Below are 22,631 nucleotides of genomic sequence, written 5' to 3'. Positions count from 1 at the left end.
TTATAAAACTTGTTACATTTTAAATTATACAAATCTAATTTTCACTTTTTCATTTTTATACAACATTATAAAACATCAAAGTAATCTAAATTAAAATTAAATGAATTGTAAAAAGTAAAAAATGATCATGGAACCATAAGTGGGAGGAAATAAAAAAAAAAAAAGCGTAATTGTTGCCACCCAAGTCGAACATCCTTTTTTATGAAACGCTCTCCTAAAATTGCCAGAACACGAAGGAGCATGCAGCTGTTTACACTAGAACAATCCCCATCCTACCCGCCAACAGCCAATCTTCAAAAGTTTTTGTTTACAAAACACGTTTAGCAGGTCCGTTTAAAAAAAATAAAAATGAAATTCCAACTATTTTCACTCTTCCACTCTAACATTTTCTTTAATGCAAGCTGAGATCAATCAAGAACAGAGATCAAAATCGAGAAAAAAGAAAGGATAATCTCTGCATTGTCTCTGAATCTTGTATCGTAAGCATGCTTTATTTGTTTTACGTTTATGCTTAAGAGATGTGATCGTTAGCTATAGTGCTCTGTTTTTGCTGTTCTTAATCTCCTATCACAGTTAAAAATTTGATTAGTTGGTTTCTTGATTTTGCTTTACTAGTTTTTATTTTTACTTTTTTTTTTTTTTACACTAAGTTCGCTACTTGTGTTTGGTTGTCAAGAAGATGTGAACGTAATGCAATTTGAAGATCTTTCTTTTTTCTTCGGTTTTTGCACTTCTTTTGTTTCCCAAGAACTGTTTGGTTGCTGAGTGAACATATGAAATATTCTGATCATCCAAAGAATGTAGTCTTGTGATCTTCTTTGGTTGTATCTAAACTTGAGGTTTCCTTCGAATCTGAGGGTATTTTTGAAAGTTTTAACGTGGCTTTTTTTTAGTTTAATGGTTTAGTTGTTGATAAATGCTAGGAAAAGGAAAAAAAAGAAAATCAAACGAACCCAAATTTTGCTTTCCAATCTTCTGGTAGTATTTATTAACTGTAGTCTCAGACGGCTTTAATTTGCTAAACTAATCCCAGGCTGTTGGTTTATGTATCTTTTTCCTTTCTGTTTTCTTACCTACCTATACATTGCTTAGATTCTTCATTATTTTTGAAAGGGTACCTGTGTGTAGCGCATATGCGGACATCGGATATAAGCCTTTATAGGTCTTCCGTAAACTTCAGCAAAAAATTGAACATACTGGTTTCGGATATATACCCTATTCGATGCTCTTAGAGTAAAATTGATGCAACCATATTTTTTACTTTTCACACGTTATTAGATGTTGATGCTGTTGTCTGAAGAATATCAAACCTGGAGTTTATTCATTAATGCAGGTTTGAGTTTAGAAAGTTGTAGAAGAAGGTGCTTTGAGCATTTGGAGCTAGGACAGTATTGGCCTTTAGGTTCTGTGTGTTTTTGGTATTAGCTAATAGTTGAAGAATGTTGATTTACCTTCTCAGCAATTTACTATTGTCGTAAGCTCATGGAGGAAAGTGTCAGCAAGGGAGCATCGTCACTAAGGCAAGGTGGTTTTAAGTCCAGTTTATCAGGAAGATCAACCCCAAGGAATTTTCCTACATTTCGGAGATTGATTTCAAGCTGGACTCCAAGAAAAGAAGCTAGAAATGGTACTGGTGGCATTCAGTGGTTTAGGAGCAACCGCTCAGTGTATTTGCTGCTTTTGATTGCCTTTTGGGCTTATCTTGGGTTTTATGTCCAATCCTGGTGGGCTCACGGTGATAACAAAGAGGAATTTTTGGGTTTCAGTGGTGATCCAAGAAATAAGCTTGTGGATCCTGAACTGAACACACGACGAGATTTGCTTGCTGATGACAGTTTAGTTGCAGTGAGAAATGGAACTAATAAACCTCAGGTCTATAGTGACAGAAAGTTTGATGTGATTTTGGCAAAGGGAAATAACATTTCATCTAGGAAGAAAAGGAGTCAAAGAGCTAGATTTAGTTTGCACAAGATGCATGTTAAACCGAAGGCAACAATGAACATGGAAAATGGTGACGCCGAGGGGCAAGAACAGGCATTTCTGCTGAAAAATTCTACTTATGGATCAATTGTTGGTCCATTTGGGCCATTGGAGGACAGGGTTTTGGAGTGGAGCCCTGAAAAGCGGTTTGGAACATGTGATAGCAAGGGGGACTTTGCTCAGTTTGTTAGGTCTAGAAGATTAGTGTTGGTATTTCACGAACTATCCATGACCGGGGCTCCCATTTCAATGATGGAGTTGGCAACAGAGCTTTTGAGCTGTGGAGCCACTATATCTGCTGTGGTTCTAAGTAAGAAGGGAGGACTGATGTCTGAACTTGCAAGGAGAAGGATCAAAGTCATTGAAGATAGAGCAGATTTTAGCTTCAAAACTGCTATGAAGGCAGACCTTGTGATTGCAGGATCAGCAGTCTGTGCTTCATGGATTGGTGAGAGTTATTTATTGGAAAATTGTTTATGTTTTTCCTTCAAAACCGAGTAATTGACTTCTGCAGATATGAAGATCTGCATAGTGCCTTCTCATTTAGCAAGAAAGTTGACATTATTATGCCATATCTTGTGTGTAATAATGCTTCCATTATGATTAATGATTCATCTTTATACTAAATTTGCATATCATAACATGATCCAAAAGGAAAATCGATTTCTGTTTCAATAATTTTGCAATATTGCTGTTTATTATCGATAGCCATATGCCTTGTTCAGGCCTTCCTAGAAAAGGTGATCATCTTTTATTTCTTTAGAAAATATAGTAAACAATACGCATGCCTTTAGTTAGATGATACGGTATGCCATGTTTCTAAGGCTTGAGATGATACTCTTCCATGGACTTTTTTATTGGTTTTTGTCGGTCTCTTGAACTTATGTCTCATTGTCATTTCTCTTATACCTAAGAGTGGTGTAATGTAGATGCAATGTGTTGGTTTCAGATCAATATATAGCTCATTTCCCAGCTGGAGGAAGTCAAATCGCTTGGTGGATTATGGAAAACAGAAGGGAATACTTTGACCGGTCAAAGCATGTTCTACACCGGGTGAAAATGCTTATGTTCTTATCTGAATTGCAGAGTAAACAGTGGCTTAACTGGTGTCAAGAAGAAAATATCAAGTTGAGATCTCAGCCTTCTATTGTTCCACTTGCTGTTAATGATGAGCTGGCTTTTGTTGCTGGAATCCCTTGTTCTCTAAACACTCCATTGGCTAGCCCAGAAAAGATGATCGAGAAAAGGCGGTTATTACGAGATGCAGTAAGAAAAGAGATGGGTTTGAAAGATAGTGATATGCTTGTGATGTCTCTAAGTAGCATAAATGCTGGAAAGGGCCAACTCTTGCTACTTGAGTCAGTAAACCTTATGATTGATCAGGATCCTCTGGGAACTGGTTCTCAAGTTAAAAAAACATTGGATATAAGGCTAGATGAGTCAGCCTTGGCTAGAAAACATCATTTAAGAGGTTTGGTTAAAAAATCATGCAATGCTGATGCATCTTGTACAAATTTGATGTTTGACAGCAGAAGAAAACAGGAACAAGCTGTAAAAATCCTCATCGGTTCTGTTGGATCTAAAAGCAACAAGGTACCTTATGTTGAAGCAATTCTACGGTTCTTGTCTCAGCATCCAAAGTTGTCAGAGTCCGTACTCTGGACTCCGGCAACTACACGTGTCTCATCACTATATGCAGCAGCAGATGTTTACGTGATGAACTCCCAGGTGGATAGCTTGTTGATGGATGTTTTAGTGTTGGAAGTAAATTAGTATAGATGTGCGCTCAATTTTTGTTATGTTAATAATGTGCAGGGAGTAGGAGAAACATTTGGCAGAGTGACTGTTGAAGCAATGGCATTTGGTGTTCCGGTAAGACAATTATGTCTGATTTCGTTGTTTATTTTAGGGGACAAATTGAAACACATAGTATTAATTTATGGGAACAGGTGTTAGGCACGGATGGTGGGGGCACAAAAGAGATAGTGGAGCAGAACGTGAGTGGGCTATTTCACCCAATGGGCCGTGCAGGCAACTGGCTCCTTGCTGAAAATCTGAGGTATATGCTGAAAAACCCGACAGCAAGGAAGCAAATGGGGAAGGACGGACGTAAACAGGTAGGAAAACGGTATCTGAAGCGGCATATGTACGGGAGATTGGTAGAGGTTTTAACCAGGTGTATGAGACGCCAAGTTGCTTCCTCTCGTTCTTTAATTGGTTTTTGAATCAATGCAAAATACTGAAGATTCCCCAATCTAATTCATTTGATTGATTTCTCTAATTTCTCCCTTTTTGTATTAGAACTGAAAATGGTTTCATTCAACCAGGATTCATTTTAATATAGTTTTAAAGTAGAAGCATAAAAAATAACATTATTTTTAATGTGATTTTGTAAAAACTTTCGGTTTTTTAAGTGTTTCCAATGGAGGTTTTAATAGATGTTGCAACATAAGAAATAGAGCAAGACTCGATATTTGTTAACGCATTTAAGATACAACAATCGTACTTTGTGAAACCTTATGTGAATGATTTTATTCAACACTTGATCCAGATAACTTATTAGGTAAAACTCAACTTACCCTTACAACCATGAATAATTGTAGCCAATAATGAGCTTAATTGTTACATCATTCACTCAAAAATCCTCACTTACAAATAATATAAATTAAGAAACGTCTAACACAAGTGCAAAAATACAAAGCAAAGATAGGTAAGTACTCAACTTGAAGCACTCAACAAGCACACAACATAGTGCGATAGAGTAGCGAAACTGACTTTCTCTACAAAAACATCTCCTTTTTAATTTTCGAAATCTAGCTTCAACACCAAGAAATTTTAAACTAATTCAAAACTTTATGGGTAAGGTTAATATTTTAAACCATTTAAAATTACTCATTCACTCTCCAAAATTCGACTGAAGGATAAGAATAAATCATCAAATGTAAGGGTTGCTTTGTTGCATGAACCATCAATCATTTGTTGTTTAGATACCATTCAAAAAAAATCGTGCAAGTCACAAATGCCAACAAACAAAGACATACTTTGTTTGTCCTAAATTGCTATTCTATTTGATGTTTGAACAAATAATGAAACATGGGATAACCGGCTAAAGTTCCTAACAATATCTCCTTTTGACATTTTGACAAATCCTTTCAGCAAATGGTTATCATAAAACCATTGCAAAGTTATCATTGTACAAAACTAGTAAATGTCTCCCCCTAGTCATACCACCATGCTTCAAATAGAAACCATCCCATTCAACATGCATACTTTGAGTATCACATTATCACGAAAGTGTTCATATTATCATAAGCATGGAGTATAAAGCTTTGAAGAGCAAACTGAATTCATAAATAAATGATCAATCTCATCCACCAAAGCAAGAAAAAGAGTGTTTGAAATATCAACATGAGAAAATAAATTAAAACCTACCAAAGAAATAAGAAAGCAACAACCATCATCATCATGTAGCAACAACCATTAAATAAGCAACAAATAGATACTATATTCCCTTTTTAGGCAAATTGTCAAGTGGGCTACCCTTACAAAGGCGTCTTATATTAATATGCTTAGTTTGTGAATGTAACACTAGATTTTAAGAAATGTTGATTGTGTTGGTATTATCACAATATGTTGTCAGAACATTAGTTGGAACACCATAATTAGACAACATTCGTTTCATCCAAAGTAGTTGTGCGCAACAACTTCCAGGTGTGATTGTTGAAAAAATATACTATTGCAAATGATGGTCGCTAAACTAACTAAAAATTCGACTAAGGCAAGCGCACCTATCGAGCAGTAGTATAGTTAAGGTGAGACTAAAAATATCGTATCCACAAGGACTAAAAGTACTAGTAATTACTATCTTTTTATTATCTAACCTAAGAATTAAAGGGATGTTTTCTAAACTAAACTTAATTATCTAATTAACTAAGAACGAGACAGAAATAAAAGTTGGAAAATATTCTTTGGAAAATCGATGGAGAAAACAATACCCAAGGAAGAATCCACCTAGACTTCACTTATTACTTCTGAATTAGACAATTTATTCACTTGACTCAATCCGTAGAAATCCCTGATTTATGTTATTATCTCTCTCGAGACTAAAAACAACTGACTCTAGGTTGATTAATTGAAATCTCTTTCTAATTAAAACCCCTATTGTCGCATTAACTCGACCTATGAATTCCCTTATTAGATTTGACTCTAATCCGGCAGATTTATGTCGTCCTGTCTTTAGGATTGCATGCAACTCCGTTTAATTATGGAGGATCTACTCTTAAATAGGGACTTTTTCTCCACTGAATAAGCACATCAAAACCTGAATTAATATCCTTAAATATTAAAATAAGGATTAAATCTCACAATTAAGAATAAGAACAAGTATTTATCATATAATTCAAATAGTAATAGGATCCGTCTTAGGTTTCAACTTCCCTAGGTATTTAGGGAATTTAGCTCATAACAATAGAGGAAAACATCTCAAAATTGGGAAAATAACAAAACATAAAGAAACCCAAAGAACTTCTAAGGAAATTGAATGGAGATCTTCAGTCTTGAAGTAGATCTTACTTTCGAGCTGATTCCGATGGCTGTCATTGAGTATTTTCTGCCTTCTACTCTACGTGTCCCCTTTGATCCACCTCTAGGGTCTTTTTATAGACTTTGGAATGCCCAAAATAGCTCAAAATTAGCCTTTTCCGAATAGAATTAGACTTGTGCTCGACAAGGACACGGCCGTGTGCCACGCCTGTGTGAAGGTGCTCAGGCCGTGTGCAATTCTGGCTTGGTTTAATGTCGACACGGCCATGACACACGGGCGTGTTAACTACTCGTGTGTCACACACGGGTGTGTGGTTACCCGTATGGAAATGCCTAGGCCGTGTGAAACACTAAATTAAGCTCAATTTGTCCCTTTTTGGCCCGTTTCTTGCTCTTTTTGCTATCCTAAGCTTTCCTGAGTATAAAACATGAAATTAAAGGAGCATCAAATTCATTAAATCTTATGATAATCCTTCCAAAAATATGCCAAGCATGGGGTAAAAATATGTATATATTATGGTTTATCAAATATCCCCACACTTAAGCATTTGCTTGTCCTCAAGCAAAATTCTCAACTCATTATTAAAATGAATTCTTTTTAAATTATAATTCTCATCAATAATGTTTCGAAGTAATCCACAGATAATCACACATTGAGAATTCAACTAAAAGAACATAAAAGTTTCAAACAATCCAAGATGAGCATTTTAATCATAAAATCATAGGTATCCCCCTTTATCTAAGTAATCACCTTTAATTCCAAATTGACAAGAGTTTACATCCTCACTAAAGATTCACTCAAATCACTCGAAGTGCTTAAGGTTTAATAATTAAGCACTCAATAGTTAGACATGAAAAGTTATTACCATAGGCTTGCATGAAAATCAAATCTCCACCACTATAAATGAGATGATATAAGAATCAAAAGGTCTTTAACAGGGTTGTAATGGGGCTTGGGTTAAATGTGTGGATAAAGGCTGAAAAAGAGGGTTAGAATCTAGATTAATTTAATAAGTTACCCAACTTAGAAGAATAAAGCTAATTGCTGAATTACAAATAAGTACCAGAAATAAAACTTTCTAAGATGAAATGAGCTTTCCCTCAATATAATAACTTTAGCTTATCCAAGCTTTTTTTTTTTAAAATAAGAATAAGAACAAGTGAAATAATGGAAAGTACATAAGAAATAATTCAACAACTGGAATGAATGAACATAGTTAGTTAACTAATCAAATCAAATCTTGATAAAAAGGAGTCAATGAAAAGGGAGAAATTCTTAATGAATCAAAAAGGGTTAAGTTGTGGGTTAACATTAAGGGGAAAATCAAGAAATAATGGTTAAGGCTCAAAGAGGTTCACTAAGGGTCAGTTATATGGGTAGGCTTTTTACAGGGTAAATGGTTTAAAACCTAAGTGCCTTTATCATTTTAGTATATCAAATCAAAGGTGTGGTCTCGACATGTATGATTGATGCAAGTTCTAGAATAGAAAATCAATGTTGACACACTCATAATCAATAAAACAAGTGAGCAAGAGAGATATATGCTCTAAAAGGCTCAAAATCTCGCGAAAATTATGGGTATTTGATGTCAATCCTGTAAACTTAGAATTTCAAGGTAATACCTTAATTTAGGGAAACAACCTAGCAATTTTAATACTCAAAAGTCAACTTATCATGGTTGATTCTCTACTTCCTTAAAGCTAGATGATCAATGCACAATTACCTATGTTTTGATCCAAAACATATCAATAAAAATCATGAATTAATCAAAATTCATTCTAATAGTTATATGAAAAAAAATACTTGGGGATTAGACAAAATTCAGGGGTTTTCTGATAATGATATGACTAACCTCCCCACACTTAAGATGTACATTACCCTTAATGTACAAAGATAGATGATGACAACATAAGCATAATATCATAGAAGAGGGGAAAAGTGAAACTACCCTGAATTTGGATGTAGTCCTTGAAAGAGCGAAAGCGGGTTTAGAGACATTGGAAGTAATGTGTATGTGACATGTAGACAGAGGTGAAGGTGGTGGTAGAGGTTGGACTCCACAATCATAGCACCCAGCGAAGAGTTTATCGTGGTGGGAGGTGTCATGGTGGCTATGGTCGTGATCGACCAGGACATGGCAGTCGTGAATTAGCTATCCCCATAGGATTGTTTGTGTATTCCCGAGTAGCACCAATTGAATGAACCTGTTGAAACTGCGATATCATCAGTAATGGTTTAGGGTGTTATATTAATGGGGTCGTTATGGTTACTCATAGAGAAACAACCATAAAATTGAGATATTCAAAATATCCCAATTAAAGTCTTTTTAAAACATGAAAATTGGAAATAGAAATAAAAATAAAAGAAAAATAAAAACAAAAGGAAAAGCAAAATAAAGTAGAAATAAATGGACTCAAAAGTCCTCGTCGGTAGCTGGATTTTGAGGTGGTGGTGCTGGAGGCGAAATGTGGAAATGTTGACAAATCTGCTGCTGAGTCACCTCTATGTTGTCGAATCTCTGAGTGCAATATTGCTCAAACCGATACAGGTGGGTAGAAATTTCTGTTAATGAAGCAGCCGCATGAACTGGTCGGTGACTCGGCGGTGGCTGAGTAGGTGGGTCCTCATGAAATGAAGAGATATCTTCAAGAATATCCTCGAGGTCATCCTCATCGATAGCTTGTGCTAGTCGGTATTGAGGAGGACCGAACCCACGACGACGCTCTATCATCCTCATATAAAGCATACTTTGGATGCCTTATCGGGACATCTGGCCGACAAGTGTAAGCGATGAGGACTGTGCTGATATGTTTAGGAGCCCAAAGTATCGAGCTAGTCGAGTCACGTAAGGGCCAATGCTGATGACTCTCTTTCGGTGTCATTCGGTCTAATGGTGAAAGGAAAGGGCGATAAAGTATGTGAGATAAAAAATATGCCCTTGCCTCATGCTCCATAGAAAGTATGTGTCGTGAGTGTTAACAATGCCAGTGCTCTATCGTCGCCCTGTTAAGGTGTGGGCTAAAAGGGCATAGAGGTAACGCAATGCTGGAGAGAGAGCCGACGCTTTGGAGTGGCTGGGATCATAGATGCCGGTGGTAGGCATGAGGGCGGCCTAACAAGAGAAGGGGGCATAGTGGATGTGATGGTGGAGATGGTGAAAATTTTCAGCCTCCATGAATTCGTCCGTATAAAGTCCCAAGGCAACTCCAAATTCTGGGACACTCAATTACCGTACAAGACCACCAAGATGGAATTAGACTGTGCCTGGGTCATTGCACTTTGCCATAACCGTCTGTAACTGAAAGGTTGAGCAAAGTTCTAAAGTGAGTTCTAGGTACGTCGGCTCAATAATGTCAAAGAAGCAGTCCCACGGAGCAGTAGTGAGGAGGGCTCAAACCGAATCAGCTAGGTGGACCTAATCTAATGCGGCCCAATTGATGCATTGGCCTACATGAAGGGGTTAGACACGTAGAATCTGAAACAATTCCTCCTAGGGCCTTGGTGGGAATTGGAGGAATGGATGGAGTATCTCAGTCGTGGGACCCGAGGAGGTCGCACCTGATCCTTTTCGCTTTTTAGAAGTGGGGATGAAAGTTTTCTTGTCTCTTGTGTTCGTCATGATATCTGCCAAAATCGATGAAATAAATCACCGGACAAACTAATCATAAAGTAGATATGCTAAAAAATAAAACTCTGAGTGGGGCTCAACACTTTTGACTACACTACTAATGATATTACTTAAATGAAATACTACCTTTAGAAATGAATAATTAATATGAATAATGATCAGAATAAAACAAAAAATCAACTAAAACAACTATAGGCATGATACTGTTGAAAGAAGATAAAAACAACCAGCAACACAAATCAACTAAAATAGTCCAATACTAAATCAAAGTCAAAATGAAAAAGAGGAAAATTTAGCAAGAAACATTGGATGATAATAAGAAATAAACCAATAGTAAAGCTAATGAGAAGTAACAAAGTAACAAGAAAAAAAATAATAATGGAAATAAGAGTATTAATAACAAATGAAAATAAAAGAAGAGGGGAAAGAACTGAAAACCGATGGGGGTGACCGGAGTGGACACGGGTGGTGTTGGATCGGCTTGGGGAGGCTATGGTCAGTGGAGGGGAAGGAGAAAGGGGAAAAAGACCAGAGAAGGGGAAGTAGGAAAGAAAAGAAAGGGAAAAGAAATGGGAAATAAAAAAAATATGGAGAAGGAGAAAAGGGCTAGTTGAGAAAGATGGGGGAATAGTGGAAGGAAGAAGATGGGTGAATAGTGAATTTTTATAGGAATGGGGGGAAATTAGGGTTAGGGGAGGGGAATAAAAGGGGGGCCACGGTTGTGCAAGCCTCGTTTTAGGCCACACGGCTGTGGCCCATTCCCGTGTGGTGTGCTCCTAGCCCGTGTTTTTCGTGAAATTTTAAGTCAATGTCACACACAGTCCCTTAGACACGCCCGTGTGGTGCGCACGACTGCATCGCACGGCTGTGTGCATGTTCGTTCACTTCTCCTACGCTCGTGGTAGGTCCAACATGCCCGTGTTCATGACTTGTGCTTATGATCTGATGATTTAAGTCAGTATCGCACATGGCCTATGGACACGCTCGTGTGTCCCACATGGCCGTATTGTATAGCCATGTGGTGATTCACTCGCTTCTCCCACGCCTATGGTAGGTCCAACACGCCTGTGTCTAGTAATCAGGATTGCACAAGGCTTTCGGTCACAGCCGTGGCATCAGCCCATGTTGTATTTTGACTTGTTGAAAGTTTTAGTTGTTTGTGCAAGTTCCCACACGGCCTCAAGCACGCCCGTGTTCATAATCGTATGACTTCCACTGCTGCCTCGCACTGCCGTGGTGATTTAACGCAAGCCGTGCCTTTGCTAATTTTTTGGGGAATTAAAGTGTAGTTTCACCACGGTCTGGGACACTCCCGTGTCCCTTAGCCACATGGTACACACAGCTGTATCGCACAGCCGCGACTATTTATCGTAGCCCGTGTGTCATCCTGTCTTGGGGAAAATGTTTGTCCTGTTTTAGCACAGCCCTGGACACGCCCGTGTCTCCTACCCGTGGTGATCCCACGGCCTAGGGCACGCCCGTGTGCTAGGCCGTGTGTGCCAAGAATACCTGCAGTTAGATTATATAAAACAAAAATGGAAAAACAAACTAAAGTTACTTAGTGGGGTTAGTGTTCGGGTTGCCTCCCAAGGAGCGCTTATTTAGAGTCTAAGCTCGACTTTACCTTGTGGGTATGTTTAGGCAGGTTCACAGAGCCGTAGCTCCTCTCCATTATCTTTAAAATCTCACTGTTATAACGTTTAAGATGATGTCCATTCACCTAGAAAGTGCCTTGGGTTGGGTGACTTACCTCTACTGTGCCATATGAAAAGATAGTTTGGACTACGAAAGGAGCTGACCGTCGTAATTTAAGCTTCCCAGGAAACAATTTGATCCTCGAGTTATATAGTAGGACAAGGTCTCTAACTTCAAATTGCTTGTATTGCTTTAAACGAGCATCATGGTGGCACTTCGTTGTTTCCTTGTATAATCGTGAGTTCTCATATGCATTAGTTCACCATTCATCTAACTCGTTCAGCTGCATCAATCTCTTTTCACCTGCGAGTTTGGGATCAAAGTTAAGAAATTTAATACCCCAAAATGCTTTATGTTCTAGTTCAAATGGTAAATGACAACTCTTTCCATAAACAAGTCTGTAAGGGGATGTTCCTATGGGGGTCTTAAAAGTAGTTCTATAGGCCCATAAAACATCATCTATTTTCTTTGCCCAATCCTTCCTATTTAACTCTACAGTCTTTTCTAGGATACGTTTAAGCTCTCGGTTTGTGACTTCGACTTGTCCACTAGTTTGAGGATGGTAAGGGGTAGCTGTTCTATGGTAAACTCCATATTTCTTAAGGGTTTTATCAAATTGAGCATTACAGAAATGAGTACCCCTATCACTGATAATTGCTCTAGGTGTTCCAAATCGAGAGAATAGTTTCTTAAGGAACCTCACCACCACTCTAGCATCATTAGTAGGTAAGGTTTGGGCTTCCACCCTTTTAGACATATAATCAACGGCTACTAAGATGTATTTATTCCCAAATGAGCTAGGGAATGGACCCATGAAGTAAATATTTTACATGAAAGCAAGTACGTTTGAGGCATTTCGTCACATTTAGAGATATTACCTGTTCGTTGGCATTTATCACAAGAAGTAACATACCTGTTGGCGTCTTTGAATAGTGTGGGCCAATAAAAACTTGATTCGAGTGTTTTATGTGAGGTTCTAGTTCAACTGTAATGTCCTCCAATCGGTCCTGAGTGGCAATGTTCCAAGATTCTAATTGATTCTGAATTTATAACGCATCTTCTAATGACTTGATCTGCACATATATGAAAAAAAAAGGATCTTCCCAAAAGTAGTTTTTCACATCAGTAAAGAAATGTTTCTTTTGCTGATGTGTCAGCCCTTTCGGTGTGAAGTTAGTAGCTAAATAATTTGCAATGTCTGCGAACCAAGGTTCCTCAGAGTCAGATATAGCAAAAAGTTGTTCTTCAGGGAACGAGTCATTTATCTCATGTTCATCAAGCTCATTGAGATGTGGGTTTTCTAATCTAGATAGATGATCTGCTGCAAGATTTTCTGCTCCCTTCTTATCTTGAATTTCTAATTTGAATTCCTGCAACAATAAAATCCATTTTATTAGTCGAGGTTTTGCATCTGTTTTTGTAAGGAGGTATCGAAGAGCTGAATGGTCAGTGTAAACAACAACTTTAGATAACATTAAATATGGTCTAAATTTATCGAATGCAAAAACCATAGCCAACAATTCTTTCTCAATTGTCGTATAATTCTTGTGCGGCTGTTAATGTTTTGCTAGCATAACAGATCAGTTGAAAGTGCTTGTCTTTCCACTGTCCAAGAACCGCACCCACTGCAAAATCACTTACATCCAAAGGGTAAATTCCAGTCAGGTGCAACTACAATTGAAGCATTAATTAATATATCTTTAAGCATATTAAATGCTTTTAAACATTCCTGACTGAAATTGAAAGGCACATCTTTTTCTAGTAAATTCGTTAAAGGCTTAGCTATTTTAGAGAAATCTTTAATAAATCTTTTATAAAATCCAACATGACCCAAAAAGCTTCGAATAGCCTTAAGTGAACTAGGGGGAGGTAATTTCTCAATAGTTTCTACTTTCACTCTGTCAACCTCGATTCCCTTGCTAGAAATTTTGTGGCCTAACACAATCCCTTCACGAACCATGAAGTGACATTTTTCTCAATTCAGTACAAGGTTCATTTCCTCACATCTCATTAGAACTCATTTTAAACTTTCAAGGCAAAGATGAAAAGAGTTACCGAATATCAAGAAGTCATCCATAAATACCTCCATAATGTCTTCCACGAGTTCATCAAAAATGGCCAACATGCATTGCTGAAAAGTAGCAGGAGTATTACATAATCCAAAAGGCATTCATCGATAAGCAAACGTATCGTATGGACATGTAAATGTCATTTTCTCTTGGTCCTCAAGAGCTATTGGGATTTTGAAATAACCAGAGAGTCTATCTAGGAAGCAATAATACATATGCCCAGATAATGTTTCTAACATCTGATCAATGAATGGTAAGGGAAAGTGATCTTTTCTTGTGGCATCGTTCAATTTCCTATAGGCAATACAAACTCTCCATCCCGTGACTGCTTACATTGGAATTAATTCGTTCTTCTCATTGGCCATAAAAGTCATGCCTCCTTTCTTAGGAACAACCTGTACAGGGCTCACCCAAGAACTGTCAGAAATAGGATAAATAATTCCAGCATCTAGAAGTTTAATTACCTCGGATTTTACAACTTTTTTCATGTTAGGATTCAGTTGCCTTTGAGCTTGTACACAAGGTTTATATTCATCTTCCATTAAAATTTTATGTGTGCTAAAAGAAGGGCGGATCCCTCTTATGTCAGAAATCTTCCAAGCTATGGCTTTTTTATGCTCCTTCAATACTTGGAGTAACTCATCCTTTTCGGTTGGCTGTAAATCTGAAGCAATAATCACTGGTAATATGGAATTATTTCCAAAAAATGCATATTCTAAGTGATTTGGTAGTTGCTTTAATTCCAATTTAGGAGGCTCTTCAACAGAGGGTTTTAATTTTAATTTATTGTTTACCTCAGTACTCTCATAGCTCTTCTGTCTCAGTGAAGGCTTATTGGAATTTAATTCAGATTTTATCTTACCTATCACAGAATCATCATCATTTACCTCCTCTCCTTGGGCAAGATACAGTTCCAACGTGTCTTTATGTACGATTTCCTATAAAGAATCTTGAATAGCATAATCAATAGAATCAATAAAATAACAAGAATCATCTTGTTCCCTTGAAAATCTCATGGCATCATAAATTTTAAAAATAATTTCTTCATCACCTACCCTAAGCACAAGTTTACCGTCACCCACATCAATAACAGCCCTAGCAATAGCTAAAAATGGGCAACCTAAATTAAAGACACCTCAACATCTTTATCCATGTCAAGCATAACAAAATCAACAAGAAATATGAATTTATCTACTTTTTTGAGTACATCCTCGATAATACCCCTAGGATATTTAACAGATCTGTCGGCTAGTTGAATACTCATCCTCGTAGGTTTTGGTTCCCCAAGGTCAAGTTGCTCGAACATTTTGTAGGGCATCAAATTAATGCTAGCACCTAAATCAGCTAGTGCATTCTCAACATTTAAACTACCAATTAAGTAGAGAATAGTAAAACTTCCTGGATCTTTCAATTTGGTTGGCAGTTGATTTTAGAGTATAGCCGAGAACTCCTCGTTGAGTTCCATTATAGACAATTCTTCAAACTTCCTTTTATTTGTTAAAAGCTCTTTCAAAAATTTTGCATATGTAGGCATCTCCGAGATAGCTTCAAAAAAAGGTAAGTTAATATGTAGCTGTTTAAAAAGTTCAAGAAATTTACCAAATTATGCATCCATGCGGTCTTTCTTCAGCTTTCCTGGATACAGGATTGGTGGTTTATATTCCTTTAATACAGGTTTTTTACTTATTTCAGGTTTTACCCACTCTTCCTCTTTTTTATCTGCTTCTTGAGGCAACTTCTTTTAGGATTCAGCTAACACCTTCCCACTCCTTAGGGTAACTGCTTTAACGTGCTCTTTTAGATTGGGTTTGGTGTTGCTAGGTAGAGTCCCTGGTGGTCTCTCTAAAATCATCTTAGCCAGCTTTCCTATTTGATTCTCGAGCCCTTGAATTGATGCTTGCTGATTTTTAAGTGCAATTTCAGTATTCTAAAAACTAGTTTTTGCTACTGAAATAAACTTTTTCATCATCTCCTCAAAGTTCAGCTTTTTCTCTTGCTGGTAAGGTTGTTGTTGGAAGCTTGGAGAGGGTGGTGGTCTTTGATTTCCTTGGCCTCCCTATGAGAAATTTGGGTGGTTCCTCCAACCTGTATTGTAAGTGTTACTGTAAGGATTATTTTGAAGTCGAGGATTATTACCCATATAATTCATTTACTCGTTCTCCATGTTAGGCCCATAAGGTGAATATTCTGAATTGCTCGTTCCACCTCCATTTGCATCGCACTGCATTACTGGATGAACCTGCGTAGAACCAAGTAAACCATCAATTTTTTGATTCAAAAGTTCTACCTGATTTGAAAGCATAGCAACCGAATCAACATTAAAAATGCCGGATTCTTTTTTCGACTTTGTCCTCATGACTTGCCACTTATAATTATTCAGTGACATCTCTTCTATGAACTCATAAGCCTCTTCAGGTGTCTTATTATTAATAGTTCCACTAGCAGCTATGTCGATCATTTGTCTAGTTGAGGGATTCAAACCGTTGTGGAAAGTTTGAACCTGTAGCCAAAGAGGTAACCCATGGTGAGGGCACCTTCTCAATAGATCCTTGTATCTCTCCCATGCATCATACAATATTTCTAAGTCCATCTACACAAAAGAAGAGATATCATTCCTTAACTTTTCCGTTTTGGCTGATAGAAAGTATTTGAGTAAATATTTTTCGGTCATTTGTTCCCAAGGAGTGATTGACCCTTGTGGTAACGAGTTCAACCACTATTTAGCCTTGTTCCTTAATGAAAAGGGAAATAACCGAAGGCGAATGGCATCATCAGAAAAGCCATTTATTTTGAAAGTATCGCAGAACTCTAAGAAGTTGGCCAAATGAGTATTTGGGTCTTCATCCTGCAAACCATCAAACTGAACAAACTGTTGAATCATTTGTATAGTGTTAGGTTTCAGTTAAAAATTATTTGCAGCAATTGTAGGTCTAACAATACTCAATTTAGCCCCCGTTAAATTAGGCTTAGCATAGTCGTACATAATACGAGGAGCAGGATTCTGATTCACTGGATTTGCTGCAACCACAGGAGGCAGCAGATTATTTTGATTTTTAGCCATCTCCACGGTTGTAGTATGGATATCGTCCTCTCACTCTTCCTCTATGTATTATAGACTTCACCTTATTTCTCTTCGGTTTCTACGAGCTATGCTCTTGATCTCACTGTCAAAAAGCAAAGGTCTTGACAGGTTCCTCCTAATCATAAACTAGAGACACCTACCAGAAGCAATTAAAAAGAAAAATATAGAAAAGAAAAATTAAACTAAAAACAAAAAGTAAATTGCAATAAAAGTAAAAATGGCTAAAGTAATAAAAATCAAGCATTCCTAATATCTTAGTCACCGTCAACGGTGCCAAAAACTTGATGGTTGCTAAACTAACTAAAAATTCGACTAAGACAAGCGCACCTATCGAACATTAGTATAGTTAAGGTGAGACCGGAAAGATCGTATCCACAAAGACTAAAAGTACTAGTAATTACTATCTTTTTATTATCTAGCCTATGAATTGAAGGGATGTTTTTTAAACTAAACTTAATTATCTAATTAACTAAGAACGCGACAAAAATAAAAGTTTGAAAATATTCTTTGGAAAACCGATGGAGAAAATAATACCCAAGGAATAATCCACCTAGTTGTCACTTATTACTTCTGAATTAGACGATTTATTCACTTGACTCAATCCGTAAAAATCCCTGATTTATGTTATTATCTCTCTCGAGACTAAAAACAACTGACTCTAGGTTGATTAATTGAAATCTCTTTCTAAGTAAAACCCCTATTGTTGCATTAACTCGACCTATGGATTCCCTTATTAGATTTGACTCTAATTCGGCAGATTTATGTCGTCTTATCTCTAGGATTGCATGCAACTCCGCTTAATTATAGAGGATCTACTTTTAAACAAGGACTTTTGCTCCACTGAATAAGCACATCAAAACCTGAATTAATATCCTGAAATATTAAAATAAGGATTAAATCTCACAATTAAGAATAGGAACAAATATTTATCATATAATTCAAATAGTAATAAGATCCAGCTTAGGTTTCAACTTCCTTAGGTATTTAGGGAATTTAAATCATAACAATAGAGGAAAACATCTCAAAATTGGGAAAATAACAAAACATAAAGAAACCCAAAGAACTTCTAAGGAAATTGAATGGAGGTCTTCAGTCTTAAAGTAGATCCTACTTCCGAGCTGATTCTGATGGCTGTCCTTGATTATTTTCTACCTTCTACTCTACGTGTCCCCTTTGATCCTCCTTTAGGGTGTTTTTATAGACTTTGGAGTGCCCAAAATAGCCCAAAATTATCCTTTTCCGAATAGAATTAGACTTTTGCTCGACAGGGACACGACCGTGTGCCATGCCCGTGTGAAGGTGCTCAGGCCGTGTGCAATTCTGACTTGGTTTAATGTCGACACGGCCATGACACACGGTCTTGTCGACTACCCATGTGTCGCACACGGGTGTGTGGATTACCATGTGGAAATGCCTAGGCCATGTGAAACACTGAATTAAGCCCAATTTGTCTGTTTTTGGCCTGTTTCTTGCTCTTTTTGCTATCCTAAGCTTTCCTGAGTATAAAACATGAAATTAAAGGATTAGGAGTATCAAATTCATTAAATCTTATGATAATCCTTCCAAAAATATGCCAAGCATGGGTAAAAATATGTATATATTATGGTTTATCAGCAAAACAAACTCATTAGCATTGACTAAAAAAATAAACCAAGATTAAATCAATAAAGTATTACTGTGCCGTGGAAGAATCATGGCCTTAGAAACAAATTCGCCTTGTTTGGTGTAATCGAGTAGTGGATGTCGTCCCCCAAGGTTAATACAGTTCTTCAATATTCGTACAACCGGATAAGGAAGGTAGAACTCAATTGATATTGCTCTTATGAAATAATTTGAAAATAAAATTAATCAAAGAAACCACACTAGGATAAATTCCCATGAAAGTTTGGAGGGGTCAAGGCGGTCCCGCTTAAAACTTAAACTGCTAGACAAAATTTCCTCTAATGCAATTTGAGAAAAATTGTAAAGTTTTAGAAAGAATGAGATAGAGTCGAGAGAGAGTTGAAAAAACTTTGTTTTTTAGTTGTATATCAACTAAAAGAAAAATGCCTCATATTTATAGGATTTTGGAAAGGGAAAAAACGTAATTTAGAAAGGGTAAAATGATAAGATTTCCATGTAACAGTTAGAAAAATATTTAATATTTTTGTAACAGTAAAAAACGATTTGTAACTGTTGGAAATAATGGTTTGTAACTGTTGAAAATAAATTTACATTACTAACATTCCCCCACTAATGCAAAATAATTGGAAATTTTGTAAACACAAAAAAATATATGAGAAGAGCAACAACGAAATTAGCCGCTTAAGCAGTAGTATTTTGTGGATTTGAACTAGTACATAGTGAAATGAGTGACTCTTCTCTTTAATAAGTGAATGAATCTTGAACTTGTTAACATATGGGTTAACTCATAACACACAATTAATCTCAAATCCAATTAATGTTCTGCAATAGATCAACAAGTTTTAGCTAATACACTTTCGGGTGCTGGTAAGTGCTTTAGAAAGACTGCCTAATGTCTTTCATAGAAGGTGGCTAGTTCTTCACGCTTACGTAGGTAATTTCAACAAATCTATCTAAATATAGACCATTTCACTCAGGACTATGAAATCATTAAGAATATTTCTAAGCTCATCCTCTCAAATTTAAATTTCGTGAATTCATAAAGCCTGTCTCACTAGTACCACCCAAACTCTGGGATATGAACTCATTAAGAGTAATAAACTCAACCTCACATGTTGGTGAATTCATCAAGTCCGTCTCAATAGGACCACCTAAACCCTGCATTATGAATCTATTAAGAGTAAGAACTCAACTTTATGCATGTACATCGTTCACCATAGGGATAGATAAAATGTACACTATGAGTCTTCCAATCGTTTCGTTTGACCTCATTGAACTTAGAGAAAGAAGTTAGGTATCCACTATGAATTCCTCAACCATTGGGCTTAAGACCCATTCCCCTTGACGAATCAAAATCTATTTTTCTACTTAATGCTTTGGTTAGTGGATCAACTAGGTTCTTTTTTGACCTCATGTATTCCATAGAAAGTACTACATTCTTTATTAAATGTCTCAAAATTCATGTCTTATACGAATATGCCTATTCTTACCATCGTAAGCTTGGCTTTTAACAACGTAAATTGTGACTTGTAAGTCACATAATAGAAATACATGAGGCATCGATTTTTCCCATAAAAGAATCTATAAGTAGATTCTTAAGCTGCTCGGCCTCTTGCACGACTAAGTCAAGAGCTATAAACTCTGACTCCATCGTGGAGCGAGTAATACAAGTTTGTTTAGCAGACTTCCAAGAAAGAACTGCTCCCCCAAAGCAAAAACATACTCACTTGTAGAGCTCACTTCATCATTATTAGTTTCTGGGTTTGCATCAAAATATCCCTTTAGGACTGTAGGGCATTCGATAAAATCTAACTTCCAAGTTATTGTAACTTTAAGATACTTAAGCAATCACTTTAGAGCATTCCAATACTCATTGTTAGGATTATGGGTATATCTATTTTAATCTACTAATTGCATGAGCAATATCAGATCGGGTGTAGTTTACCAAGATCATAAGACTTTTAATAATTTTAGCATACTGTAATTGAGAAACACTATTTCCTTTATTTTTTAACAGTTGTATACCAGAATCATAAAGAGTTTTCACAGGGATTAAATCAAAGCTATCAAAATTTTTAAGCACATTCACCATATAGTGAGATTGGTTTAAAGTAAATCCCTTTTCTAATTTAGTAACCTTAACACCTAAGATTACATCTCCCTCTCCCAAATCAGTCATTTCAAATTTGGTAGATAAGAAGTTTTTGGTTTTATTGAAGACTTCTATATTGGAACTGAAAATTAACATGTCATCTACATACAGACTTATGATGACACAATTAGAACCAAACATCTTAGAATACACACATGCATCTACACCATTAAAAAAAAACCAAAACTAAGAATAGTCTTATGAAATTTCTCATACCATTATTTTGGAGCTTGTTTGAGACCATACAAAGATTTTCTAAGTTTGCAAACTTTATATTCCATACCAGGTGCCAGAAACCTTGGAGGTTGCTCCATGTAGATCTCCTTATCCAAATCCCAATTTAAGAAATTTGTCTTTACATCCATCTGATGTACCAGTAAATTGTGAATGGAAGCTAAGGAAAACAAAACATGAATGGTTGAGATCTTAGTAACAGGAGAGTATGTATCAAAATAATCTATTCCAATTTTTCAAGTGAATCCTTTAACAACTAGTCTTGCCTTATACTTTTGAATTGACCTATCTGGTGTAAGTTTCTTTATAAAGACCCCTTTGTTACTAATAGGTTTAAAACCTTTAGGCAAGTCAACTAGTTCCCAAGTATGATTAGACATAATAGATTCTAGCTCATTATTAATAGCATCTCTTCAAAAAATCGTATCTATTGATTTTATGGCTTCATCATAGGTTTTTAGATCCTCATTTATAAAAAAATGCATGAGCAATATAATCACTTATTAATTCTAAATCACTAATCTCAATTACAAAGGAAGTAAGGAAATCAGGTCCGAAACTGGTGACAACCCTTTGTCTTTTACTTCTCATAGGTTCAATGTCAGCACTAAAAGTATTTCTATTATGTGTACTATAAGAAGAAACATATTCATCTAAATATATATTAATATTTTTGCTAGATTTCTTAAAGGAAAAACTATTCTCAAAGAAAACAACATTTCTAGATTCACTTATAGAATGATCATGCAAAGCATGAATATATATGCGACATTATTTAGAGCATATCCAACAAATACAATATCAATAGTTTTAGATCCAATAGTTTTCTTTTCTTTTTTAAAAAAAGGCAAACCTACTTTTGGTAAACACCCCCACACTCTCAAATATTATAGATTAGGGGCATAACCTTTCCACAATTCATATGAGGTACAATCAAACTTTTTATGAGACACTCTATTAAGAATATGGTTTGCAAAAAGTATAGCCTCCCTCTACATGCTGTCAGGTAAACCATAACTTAAAACTAAAACATTCATCATTTCTTTTAGAGTTATGTTTTTCCTTTCAGCTATGCCACTTTGTTGTGGGAAATAAAAAGCAAAAAAATTCATGTATAATATCGTCTTTCTTACAAACTTCTTTAATAAAATTAGTGTCGTATTCACCACCTCTATCAGATCTAAGATGTTTTATTCTTTTATTAAGCTAATTTTCTACTTCTGATTTATAAAGAAGAAAAGTTTTATTAGCTCTATCTTTTGATCTTAGGAGATAAACCTTTGTGTATCTAGAGTAATCATCTACAAAGGTGATATAGTAACGTTTTCTATTTTTACTTTTGGTGTTTCAAAAATTTGCTAGATAAGTATGAATTAATTGTAATAGTTCAGTCTTCCTATCATTAAAATTTTTTAAGAAAGGTCTAGCATGCTTTGTAACAGCTCATTTTTCAGTAAAATCGGAATAGTGGTTTCGAGACTACAAATTCGACCCAAAAATATAATTTATTTTTATTTTATTATATGGTCCATAATATGATAGACATGTCGTGTGAAAAATTTGATATGAAAATTTTGTCAATTAAGTGTTTAATTACAAGAAGGACTAAATCGCATAAAATGCGA

The 22,631-nt window shown here is 36.1% G+C and overlaps 1 protein-coding gene and 1 non-coding gene across 2 annotated transcripts; both read left to right on the top strand.

Annotated features, from left to right (window-relative positions):
• Positions 1–270: 270 nt before the first annotated feature.
• On the top strand, positions 271–4,436 carry LOC108466241 (uncharacterized). The gene is made up of 5 exons (XM_017766582.2): positions 271–479; positions 1,334–2,428; positions 2,930–3,708; positions 3,796–3,852; positions 3,930–4,436. The coding sequence occupies exons 2-5, from the start codon at positions 1,483–1,485 to the stop codon at positions 4,203–4,205; spliced, it is 2,058 nt and encodes a 685-aa protein (XP_017622071.1). The 5' UTR covers positions 271–479; positions 1,334–1,482; the 3' UTR covers positions 4,206–4,436.
• Positions 4,437–16,431: 11,995 nt separating this feature from the next.
• Positions 16,432–16,538, top strand: LOC128289843 (small nucleolar RNA R71). Its single transcript, XR_008279486.1, has one exon. It is a non-coding gene; the product is annotated as a small nucleolar RNA R71 (small nucleolar RNA).
• Positions 16,539–22,631: the final 6,093 nt, after the last annotated feature.

This window comes from Gossypium arboreum, chromosome 2 (assembly GCF_025698485.1).
Source record: "Gossypium arboreum isolate Shixiya-1 chromosome 2, ASM2569848v2, whole genome shotgun sequence".
NCBI classification, from domain to species: Eukaryota; Viridiplantae; Streptophyta; class Magnoliopsida; order Malvales; family Malvaceae; genus Gossypium; species Gossypium arboreum.
This window is presented reverse-complemented; position numbering and strand designations above follow the sequence as displayed.